The sequence below is a fragment of the Theobroma cacao genome, chromosome 1, assembly GCF_053813885.1.
Source record: "Theobroma cacao isolate CCN51 chromosome 1, ASM5381388v1, whole genome shotgun sequence".
Classification (NCBI taxonomy): domain Eukaryota; kingdom Viridiplantae; phylum Streptophyta; class Magnoliopsida; order Malvales; family Malvaceae; genus Theobroma; species Theobroma cacao.
This window is the reverse complement of record NC_142639.1, coordinates 42,612,830-42,625,367: the sequence shown is the minus strand read 5'-3', so window position 1 is coordinate 42,625,367 and position 12,538 is coordinate 42,612,830. Positions and strand designations below refer to the sequence as shown.

The following is a 12,538-nucleotide window of genomic DNA, read 5'->3' as shown; positions in this document are numbered from 1 at the left end:
TATTTGTTATGGAATTGAAGCATTAAAATCTTATTTTTTGCTAAATCAACAAAAATCTAATACTATTATTCCTATATAAAATTTAAAAACTATTCCATTTATAATTAAAGATAACATAAATACTTTTATGATAATTTTAATCATAATTAAAATTTTTATAATTTATTGACAGTTTAACTTAAGTTAAAAATTATTATTTTGCAAAAAAAATTCATAATAACTTTTATGCTAAAAAAAAAAAACCAAATCAAACAGGCTCTTAAATTTTCTTCTACTTCTTACTTTGAAAAGCATGCATAATTATAGTGAGCAAAATTGACTGACCAAGAAAAATAATCCCTTTATCAAAAAAGACTAGTTCCAAGTTTTAAGAGCACCACAATCCCAAAACAAAAACAAAAGCAAAAACAAAATTGCTATTAATAACTAGCCTAAAATTCAAGTATCAAATTATTGCTAGGACAGCTCATTTCAGGAGGGCCATTTATTAACCCTTTACACTACAATACCAAACACTTGTACCAGTCTACCTTCAAATCATGCCCAATACAAAACTAAGAACCGACTCTTTGACAATTCTATAAATACCTATTTTGCATCACTGTGAGCCAGATTATTGGGAAAAAAATTGAATTCTTGCTGGCAATTCTACTCTCCCGACTTGCATGTGAGTACCCATTCACCACTCACACCCACTATGTGGCAATTGTTCCTGAAATTCATCAAGTTACACATCGACAATCAGCCAGTCAAAATCTCAAGACGTGGCTTTTGGTTTTGTTCTCTGTTTCTTCAAATCCAATGACGCCAGGCCTGTGCCTAATCCAACAGGCGCTTGTTCTCCTTCCTTTGATGTTGCTGTATCATTTTTGGCATCAACTGGTCCATTTGGATGATGGCCGTTTGCTTCCCCCTTTTCTCCAGCTTCCTCACCATCACCTGCCTCTGGAGCCGCCCCCAAGTTGATCATGTTAAGGAGCTGAGTTAGTGGTGGCACAGCTTGGACTGGCATCCCATGTGAGCGAGTCGCAAGACCCCTAGCAGCAGCTTTCTTCCTTACTTCTGCCGCTGCACGAGCTGCTCTTTCATCAAATCCCCGTCCTCGCGGTAGAGTCTCACCGATCATTGCCGCATTAAGGGACTTGTTGAAAGAAGCACTGGAACTCGCTGATCCTCCAGCTGCAGCAGCAGCTTGGAATGCATGTATTAAATCTGGATGGGCCTGTCATGCCAAATCATAAATCAGGTAAACAAAAAGGTTGAAAACCCATACTTCATTGAAGAATGTCAGATGGCTAACCATAGCAAGAAATAACACATATCTGCATCTACTTAATTGTTTTCCGTTTTTTTTTTTTTTGGTTTTGGGCTGAAAAAGGAACCCAGAGCAACAAAAAAAAAAAATGCTCAAAAGCTAGAGATGACTTTTTAAGGCTCCATTTGGTTGATGTTACATTTTGCTTTTAGCTTTTTATGCAAAAAATGGAAAGGAATGAGAAAGCAAAAAACAAAAAATAAAAAGAAAACCAAAGAATAAAGAGCAAACAACCAAAGCATCAACCAAATGAAAACAAAATAATTTCTGATAGCAGCTGCCTTAGAGAACTGACAATGTGGAAGGGAGGGAAGAAATGAGCAGGGTAATTGAAGAACCTTCAAGATATCAATGGCCTTTTGAGCAGAAGCTGCATTTAAAGCTTGGCCTTTCTGCTTTTGAGCATTCATCTGAAAATTCCAAATCAATAACTTCAGACACCACAAAGGACAAATACAAATATGGACTTAAACTTACTGTTAAAAAAAAAAATTTCCTCTTTATCAGACTCTAGAATAGATTGATATCACACTGTAATTGCAAAACCATTCACTTACCTGAAGTTCACGCATCTTAAATGTCTTCATCCAATTCTGGGAGTCTCTTGTTCTCGAGTCCTCCTCACCAAGCTGTTTTACGAGAATATCATAGGTTTTCTTTTCATGCTGTGTGCACCAAAAGCAATAATCAGTTAAATGAATCATATTGGAGTGTAAGACAACACATTATTCTTCCAGTAACACATGCCTGGTGAGATAGTTTGAAGGCACCCATACAATTGAATGCAATTGCAAGGGCATGGTAGCATACAGCTGTTTGAATATGTTCCTCGCCCAGCAGCCTTTCATTCTTTTTCAAGGCCTCTTGCAGATAACGAAGTGCAGTGTTCATCTTTCCAATATCCTGATACATCATTGCAACATTTATGAAAGTTGCAGCAACATCAGGATGATCTGGGCCAGAAGATAGGCTTAGCAAGAGCAATGCCCTGGACATGTGCCGTAATGCTAGCTCTGTTTGGTTGAGGCCATGGTAGAAAAGAGCCATATTGCCATAACTACAGCAGGAGGATTGCAAATTAAGTTGAATTAAGACCTATGAAAAGGGCAATAAGTTTCTATAAACAAAATTCATAATACTTCTACTGTAATCATAGCAATTGAGATATATTCAGATTGTTAAGACACTATGAAAAACATAGAGCAAAGAAATCATGCCTATGAGCAGTATCAGGGTGGTCCAAACCCAAGCAACGTTCATTTATAATTAGTTCTTTGTGCTGTTGCATTATGGCCCCAGCCATATCTCCTGCATGGTACAAAACCATAGCAAGATACCTGAATATGGAAGTGAAAACCATTAAGACAAAGATTGGAGGTGAAGAAATATGTCACTAGTTTGATCAAATATATAAAGCAAAATGTACAAAACCTTGAGTACTATATATATTAAAGATACAAAGATGACTTGAAAAAAAATCAGTAAAATGTTTGAGTTGTGATAACTACCTACAGCAATTGGCAACCTCCCGATGCATTGGCCCAGTGACCTGAAATTAATTCAGGAGAAGATCATGAAAAGCTGATATTTAAATATTCTTAATACGTGGAAACCAAGAAAATGGCTTAACTTACCTGTTGAAGTATTGAAAATGCCTCTGAAAACATTGTGTATGCTTCAGTAAGCATGCCCTAAGAAAAAGATTGAAACACGAGTTTCTCAAAATTGTCACAAATATTACACATCCTAAAAATTCTACATAATTATCCAATCCAATTCAACCATTAAACTATGAGCAATAGCAGAAAAATTTGACCCTCAATTTTCCTCTTTTCTAGAGAAAATTTTTTCAAAATTTTTATAGTAAATGAGGAATACAGTGCTTACTTCAGCTAATTGGACCTTTCCCGTCTCTACAAGATCTTTAGCTTCTGAACAGACAGGAACTGAATGCTTCACTACAGGTTGGAGATTCAAGATATCTGACGTTTGAAAAGGTGTTGCAGTGTTAAAATCATACTTGCGAGCACCAATAGTTATGCCCACCTGAATAGAGAACCACATTAATGTAAGCAGTGGACAAATCAGAACATTTAGGTTTATTTTATCAGAAGATAATACACAGCTGCAATGTAAATTACTCAGCACATGCAACACAATTAAGGGTAGAAGGTTTATAAAGGTTGTGCAAGGTAGTCCAAGCTAGAACCACCTAAAGTCTAATACCATTAATAAAAAAGATGCATAATCATAGAAACTACCACTAGGAATATTATGCAGTTTGCTCCTGACACAAAATGCATCTCCTAAGAAATGCTTCAAAGCATGCACCAGCAATGTAAGCAAATAAGAAAATTCTTAAGGTGCTTTTTACATAGAACAAAAAAGGCCATAAAAGCAATCAATCATCAACAAATAACAAGGACAGATGGGAGTCAAATAAGAAATGGCAAATTGAAAGAACCCATTATTACCTTTTGACATAGATTGCGCAAGACAGAAACTTTCTTCACTCTTAATCTTGCATCCTCTGGCAACTCAAACTACAGAAAGGAAAATCCAAAATCATACATATAGTACAAACTAATGTACTCAAACGTACAAAATACTCATAGATCCAACAAAACCCAGATTCACACATCTTGTTTCCTTGGGGCACTAATAAAAAAGATATGCTGATGAGCATTCATTCATAATACATAGCATCCCTTCACCACAGATGAGATGATCTAGCTACTTTATAGGATATCCATACAAAATAATACAAATCAATACCTGATATTTCAGTTTTGCAAATTTCTGAATGTCAGACCAAAGAGTTTCTGAGCTAACATTCATATGGGAGGAAATATTCTTCCTAGCAGATGCTTTGCCCTTCCATCTGGCAGGTCCCCTCGAAGTCTTCCCTGACGATTGATGACTTGCTTGCTCCTGCAAATATTTTGAAAATAAATACAGACCCCAGGCACTCTATTCCAGACTAGATTTACCATCACCATAGGATACAAGTGCAAAACTGATTTACAAGAACAGTAAACAACCGTTTTTAGAAAGCAGTTCCCCTTAGACAATGGAATCTCTAGCTTAAATAGATTTTGATCATTTACACACTAAACATTCTATACTACAAAGGGCCCTGAGAGTAGCATTTATTGAAATAACACATATGAAACAACTTATATTAAAGTAACTCGGGATGAAAAATTCATCTAGATTAAACATACTTTCTTTTGGTTTTTGGACTGTACACTAGAAGTTAATTTTGCACCAACAGCTTGGCAACTTCCAAAGAAACAGTTCAAAAAATGTGAGATTGCTGGTCCAAGATCATGATCTTCTGTATCTCTCAAAACATCCTGCATAACAAGAAATAGATGGCATGAGGGGTAATAACCATTACCAAATAAAAACTTGACAATAGAAAGAGAAATGCAGAAAAGCATTATCTAAACAGGAAATAGATGTTCAAGTATACAACAACATGATCTCACCTTAAGGATGTGCTTTGCTGACCGGACTACAGTCTCATTAGAACAAAGATCCCATAGATGAGGTAGATGTTTGGTCCCAATAGCAACCTGTAAAATTGTGTTAAAATGGCTGATTGACTAATTAATTTGTCAAATTTTATTGATCTATAAGAGTAAGCCCGCGGCTATTATATGCTAATACCAAAATAGAAAAATTATCAAGCAACAAACATAATACATAAAGCTTACTTTTCCAATGTACCGGATGTTAATTCCATGTGCATGGAGTGCTTCTGTTAATGTCTGGCCATCCATGGGTGAAACTTCCAGGGTGCAAAGATCTTGTATAAACTTAGGAAGTACAACATCTAGAAGATAAGAACTTACTTTCCGCACATTTTCTTCATCTGCTGCTATCTCCTGGTGTGCACAAAGGAAAAATCTAAGAAAATCCAGATTTTAACAGCATTCCAAAATAAAGAAAGTTGCAGACGTATGAGACTCACCTCCTGACTCCCAGCCAATTTAAATTCAGTGAAAACATTGGGATTAAAGAATATATCTTCATATGTTTCACAACTTTTAACAGATGCAGAAACACATTCTTTATCTGTACCTTCCTTGGTTATACCCTGTGGTCACAGGAAGAAAAATTACTGAGCACATGAGCACAGTCACATGTTAAACAGACCAAAATAATTTTTATTGCTAAAATAATTAGGTGATAGAACTGAGAATAATCAAGCATTACATTCAATGTCCAAAAATTCATATCTAACATGGGCATGTTACCATTCACATTCAATGCCCTAATCCACATACAACGTAAAAATAAAAAATAAAAATGCATACAACCATTTCAAAGTTTCCCCCTGATTAATACCTTACATAAGAATTCCAATTGCCCTTTGCAGAAAAGTTTTAAGGCTTTGACTTACTCAGTGACTACTACAGACACTTTTTTAAAGTTGAGGGGGGCATATTGGCACATCAGGCAACAAAAAAGAAAGAGCATATAGGAGAGTTCTAAAAATACCCAACCAGGGGATATAGAAAAAGAATGCAATAGCTTAAATATCTTTCTTCATTATGAGATCCTTGCCTGGTTATCATCTGAAGTTGCAGCCTCATGGGCCTCTGTCCCCACTGGCACTTCTACACCAGCAACCTTTGATGAATCAGTTGTCACATTAGCCTCTCCCTCAGATTTACGCTCAGATTTTGATTTCTCTGCAGCTTGAGCCCTCTTCATTTAAGCAGACAACATCAGATATGGAGCACTTCAAACAAGTTGCAAATTGATGTTAATGTAAGAATGTTATACCTGGCAAAAGGCAGTAATTAGTTCTGGTCTCAATATACAAAATCGGGATCCAGGTCCAGTATAATTTGCATCACGAGGAGTTGCTCTCATCAAATCCAGAAGATAATGCCTAAAACAAAAAATGAAATTAGGGGGGAAAGGAATGCAGAAGGAAAGGAAGATGAAGATGACAATGTGGCTAAGCACAAATTAAAACATGCTTCAACACATGATTTACCAATGACGGTGCCATGACAACAAAAACATTGACAATCATCATTAAGGCATCAAGACAAAGATGATGCAAGTAGAAAACAAAATATATTAGCAAAGTCTACATCTTTGAAAACTAAAATACTAGTACCACTTTCTAATACAGCTCATTCAATTGCAAATCACAAGAGAAAATTCAATCACCTGTCATCGCTACCAACAATGCCCTTGCATTCCACTGGAGCAGCCAATTTGAAAACATTTCCAGACGCATCAAGTACTGTGTGTTCCTTCAAATGAAGGCATTTGGCAGCCTCTAACACCTAAAGAAATATAGAAGTCAGCACCCTTAAAACATTTGTTCTTTGCAAAAAAGTTAATAATGTGATAAAAAAAAATTTGAACTCAAGACTTTCATTACAATAACATGTTTGAAACATATGAAAGTAAAACCACAAGATAAAACAAATTGTACAGTTGAAAGAAATTGATGCCCTACCCCAAAAGAGACAACTAATAAACATGCCATATGAGAAACCTGACATAAGTACTTTACTTTTAAGGAAATGTCAGATTTCATATTTCCTCACCTTTAAATGAAAATCTTCATTCCAGCAAATTTTCTTGCCATTGTCAACAGATCCATAAAGGAGAGACTCTGATTTGTCCCCTTGGAGAATACCAGGTAACACACTCTACAAAAGAGAAGTATCAAATTATGCTACAAAATTTTAGAAAAACAGAGACACCAAAAAGCAAAAAAGAATTAGGCTGACGAAGGAACACAACTCTGGCATCAACAGCTTCTCACTAAAAAAATGAAGAAAGATGGCTTCACCTGAGCTACCACTCTATGACCCCTGTAATCAATTATGGCCATAGCAAGGTTATGAAGTCCAGGGACATCAGCTTCCTGATATGCCCTGGTGCCTTTCAAATCATTATTTGCAGAGGCATACGTAGCCTGCTCACTCTCAGCCAACTGTGTCTCGGCGGACACTTGACCTGATTCTTTTACATTATTACTGTCTCCTATACTTGATCCACGATATCTTTCCCCATTTGAATCCATGCTATCTCCATGCAACATTTCATTAGCAACCCTTTCAGATGAACAAAATGAAATGGATTCATTTGCACTCTGATTGTTTGAATTGGTATCTGCCGCACGTTTCTTGGAAAGTTGTTCCAGATCCGCATCCACAGCAAAACTGAAGAATATGTTATTATGAACATACCTGAAATAAAAAGAAAACATAGTACCAAGTTTATCTCAATGATAGAGAAGAATAAGAAGTATAATAGTGCAATATGAACAAACTTCAGTATCACAAAATGAAGAGATCCAAAGGTTAAACAGGATCACATCACTCCTCAAATAAACCATCAATAACTAATATATTGGAAAGCAATGAACAAATACAGAGATCTTTTATGGAACACTAACATGTGAAAGCACTCTGGATCAGTTGGATTTATGGGTGGTATACATCTGTTGATGACTCCAATAGCACCACTAATTGCTGCATCAACAAAGTCAGAGGTCACTTTGTAAAGAGCCCTATCCCGCAGGATCCTGCCACAAAATTATCCCCATAATAAGCAGAAACTCTACAAAGATTGCTAACATCTTAAAGCTTGTGAGTAGCATGGATGTATATGGTTAAAAGAACAATATCATTTATGACATGGTAATTTTACTTTCAAACTATAGAATACTCCCTTTCATTCTTTGTAATCTTAAAAAGAAAACATGCTAGATTAGTTTATTTTGCACTCCTTAATCTTAAGATTACGACACATGGGACAAATGTAAAAAGAAATTTCTAAATTTCCCCTTCAATCACACACATGAATTTTGGGGTTCATTTCCCAAGATTACAACACTTAACATGATCAGATTAAAAGACACTAAATTTATTTTCAATATGGCACATTAAATCTAAATTTTGGGTACAACACTATTGCAGTTATCATATAGTACTTGTTCATATTGTTAAAGTGTGCATAAGCATATAAAAAATGTTATTCACACATAACATACTGTTATGAAGGTGAATGATAGGCAATACATACATCCAGCTAGACATTCTAACAATTTATTTTATGAGGAAACATTACTTGCCAATTATTGATAAATAAGTAGCATAAAGCTAAAGAACGAATTAAGTTCTTCAAAAACAAAAAAATGACAAATCAGGAGTTACGAACATTAGCAACTATTAATTATAAGGGGGTCCATGGAATTATGTACCTTTCTTGAGGGGTTGTATGCGGAAATTCTCGACAAGACTGCAATTCCTCATTCCAATCTCTTTGCATACCAATCAACTCACTCCCATATGAGAGAGTCAATGCATCCTCTGCTCTGGCTGCATCACGTTTGTGATCTGAAAGCAGCACAAACAACAGAATCAACTTAATGTGGAAAAGGATCAAACTATGAAATTTTAACCTCCAAACTCGTGCCATTAAATAATAATAAAGGAAAAGAAGCCATATCATCCCTCTAAGGGTCCTGCTAATATTCCAGTCAACCTCAAAGTACCATAACAACAGACACATTTGTAGCAAATACTACTATACTTCTGTTGCAATGCATCATTGTTAAATTTGTTATTTAATTAAAAAATGATGAAATATATTCTACCACAAAAAAATTACCCTCAATGTCAGACAGCTAAACATTTTCAAAAGGATGTGCAGGAGCTAAACATCAAACTTTAGGAAGTCAAACTTACCAGGAACTGGATATAATTCCAGCCATGAATTTGGTGGCAACAGAGATTGAACATTTTCAAAAGGATGTGCAGAAGCCTTCCGCTCCATAATCTCCCGGAAAGCTTCAATACAAGAACACAAAAGGAAACAATTATTGGAGAAACGGTAAACGATACTAGAAAATTTCAACCTTCAACAACAGTTAAATATAATTTTTTACAAATTCTGTTACCTTTTTTGAACTTAGAGCTGATTTTCTGCAGGAGCCCAATGAGAGTTGTAGCTTCAGAACCAGCTTTGCTTGGTCTGGGGTCAAGAACATTCCCTGTGCTTGAATTGACATAAAACATCTTTGTGGTTCCCGTAATACAGTATTTGCTACCCTCTAATGTTATTATATCCAAATAGATCAAATCCCCTACAAGCCTGTCCCAACAAAGGTTACAATATGTTGTTGATACTCATTAAAAAAAAAAAGCTCAAGAAATAGGTGAAACACAGAAGTAATTATAGAAAAGAAATGTCAGCATTTTACCTTCGATAGCTTGGTGGAGGATTGAAGGATGAAAAAACAATACTCTCAACACATTTGATCTCCTTTGAAGATGAAGATAGCAATTTACCTAATGATCCAGCAACATCCTCCATAAAGCCCAGGCCATCAAGCTCTGGAACATCAGTCCTTGCAGCATCTAAACAACAATAAAATTGAAAGTCAAAATCCTAAAGTCTATAAATTGGTAAAACAAATAAAATAAGTGATATGGACAGTGATTTCAGGTCCAATTCCAAACCTCCTGAATTTGGAGGTTTACTTTGTGCATTCTCATACTGCAATGCAAGCGATGTTGAGAGTGAGGCATTAAGTGTAGAAAGGGAAAGCAAATCTCTTGTGCGGTGAACATGAGCTCTGATAGATCTATCATCATATAATGCTGCCACAATAATTTTCAGGTTAGAGCCCACATACAGACCTTAAACCATAAAATGGAAAGCAGTGCTACTATACCAGCAACCATCTCCAGGGAGCAACCAGCAATAGTAATGTCAGCTACTTCTGATATTTCATTGTAATCTTCTAAATGATAAGTTGAACCATCCTTAACGTGCAGCAGTAAATCATAGCATGTGAAGTAACAGGTCTCAGGAGCATCAAGGAGGAATTGTCGTATGTCCATGACAGAATCTCCAGGATTCAACTGCATATTCAAATAAACTACTCAATTCAGGATTTTAACCACGTTAGCAATAAGGTATCTATGAAAATAGAGAATTCAATTTTTAATCGGAATTCAATGAGAATGAATCCACACACACACGGATGCATATGGACACCTAACCATACAAACACACAAATGTAAACCAGAGAAGGAGTGAGAAGAGATAGTTTCACAATCAAGTTGGCTCACTTGCAGCTCCAGCTTTTCCCCACTTTGAGTTTTAACAGACACTGGATAAAGATGAAGGTCACCTGCATTAGCATGGAGGAAAGAAACGATTGAGCCCAACAACAATCTAAAGAAGCATTCATCAGAACCACAAAACATACTAAAATCAAGATATCACATAAACAACAGTCGAAAACACATTGTTAACCTAAGTTGGATGCGTCTAAAACATAAAAAAGGTACTGATAAGGAAGATTCGTCTGTTTAAAATTGTTTAAGGCAAAAATTGGCAAATGCACGTGTATGCATGTAGATAAATCATTGAAATGTATGTCGTGCCATTCTTTCTCAAAATAGAAAAATATTGAAGCTCTTCCATTAAACCATTATGGTAATAAATCTCTTGAAAAAGTAAATTCTCATAAGATATTTGAGGTGACGTGGATGTGCTCATGAACGGTTAAAACTTTAAAATAATAATAATAATAATAGTTTAACAATGGCATATCCAAATTCACCTTGCTTTGGTTGGTTTGATAAATTCGAACTTTCATGCTCTGTCAATTCTGACTTGGGACCAGATGATTCAGCCATGTCTGGAACTCCATTAGACTCAACTTTGGGAGGCTCAGAAGCAGTTACATTATCCTTCAAGGGAGCATCAGATGACACAGCTGGCTCTGAAGAAGTTGTAGAATTGTTTGACCCTCTCCGATTCCTTCCCTTATTAGATTTGCCAGCCATTTGCACCAACCTGATTCCAATACCTTAATTCATTAGCATATAAAGAGTCCAGAAAAGTTCTACAATGCGTTGGCTGTTTTACACCCAAAATCTGAGGCAGAGAATACAAATATTATGCGCATGTGTGTGTGTGTGTGTAATATCCTTTAAATTTTAAAAAGAAAATAACTACATATGCAAACATATGCTGTGAATTCTATTAAACCCCTGAATAAAGTAGACGGCAGAACAAAACAACAAGGAATTTTCCCAAACCCTGAACAGGCAGAATGCAGCATAAAGCACCATTATCACTTTGAAATCATGCAAATGATACACTACTATGAATGCTCATAAGACATATATAGAGTTGAACTCTAAATAACAAATTTCAAAAGAATTGAAAGAAAAAGGGAATCTCCATGTCACCTAATAAGAGGCAAATTCCATATTACACAAACTTATGAACAGTAAAAGCAGGACAAGAAAATTGAATGCATTAAACTTTCCAGGTATATATGTATGTATATGTATTACACAAACTCATAAACAGTAAAGGAAGGACAAGAAAATTGAATGCATTAAACGTTCATGAGTGTGTGTATATATAAGACTGATTTCAAAGAACAATGAAAGCCCAATCCACTAAATTTCTGAGTTGCAACTCAGTACCATTTTTCAGAAATTTACACATACGCAAAACATAAAAGCAGGAAAAAGGAAAAGATGAAACTTTCCATTTCGTTGAGAGTTTAATGTTACTAATACTATTATGGTAGCATAGCACACAAGAGGTGGGTAAAGGTCTAATGAGAAATGAAACTAGTATCATATTACCTAAAGGAACTCCAATCGCAACTCAACCGCAAACGCTGTGTTCCTGTATAAAGTTGAAAAAAAGAAAAACAGAGAGAAAGAGTAGGAAACGAAGTGAGGTTTTAGGAGGGGAAAAAAAGAGGGCAATGGCTCAGAGGCGGCGAAATTTCGCCCTTTTTTGATTGCTCTCTCTCTCCCCCTGCGCCTTATTAATGATTATTTAGGGAGAATGAGACCGTCCATTATTGTTATTGGATAGGACTTCGTTTGGACCGACAGAGAACCCAATCAATCTGCTTGGGCTTGGGCTTGGTCTTGGGCTGGGGCCTAGGCCTTTTCTTTCTCCTTCCTTCCTGCTCCTGCTGCTTCTCTTTTTTTTTTTGTCATGCGCAGCGCACGTGACCAGGTGCTTGCCTAAGCCTAGTATTAAACATACACCGTACATATTAACGGTGCAACCTTTTAAACTCTTTTGGGACCTAAGTTGAACCATTTTTTTTAATTAAAATCAGTCATAAAATGCATAAACAAGTTTATTCAACCCATCACATTCGTACATGATTTAAGTAAATAATTACTATATATGTCT

At 35.9% G+C, this 12,538-nt stretch overlaps 1 protein-coding gene across 1 annotated transcript; it reads right to left on the bottom strand.

The window, feature by feature from the left end:
* Nucleotides 1–315: 315 nt before the first annotated feature.
* Nucleotides 316–12,144, bottom strand: NOXY38 (tetratricopeptide repeat (TPR)-containing protein). The gene is made up of 29 exons (XM_007052523.3): nt 11,971–12,144; nt 10,929–11,164; nt 10,432–10,493; nt 10,032–10,221; nt 9,817–9,957; nt 9,558–9,714; nt 9,255–9,448; nt 9,043–9,144; nt 8,556–8,691; nt 7,749–7,877; nt 7,140–7,539; nt 6,892–6,996; nt 6,506–6,624; nt 6,110–6,218; nt 5,888–6,031; nt 5,292–5,417; nt 5,035–5,205; nt 4,807–4,893; nt 4,540–4,671; nt 4,091–4,246; nt 3,790–3,858; nt 3,203–3,361; nt 2,950–3,006; nt 2,824–2,864; nt 2,533–2,652; nt 2,063–2,372; nt 1,873–1,980; nt 1,654–1,725; nt 316–1,222 (listed from the first exon to the last, which is right to left on the bottom strand). Exons 2-29 carry the CDS (start codon nt 11,152–11,154, stop codon nt 758–760), a joined length of 4,287 nt encoding a protein of 1,428 aa, XP_007052585.3. The 5' UTR covers nt 11,155–11,164; nt 11,971–12,144; the 3' UTR covers nt 316–757.
* Nucleotides 12,145–12,538: the final 394 nt, after the last annotated feature.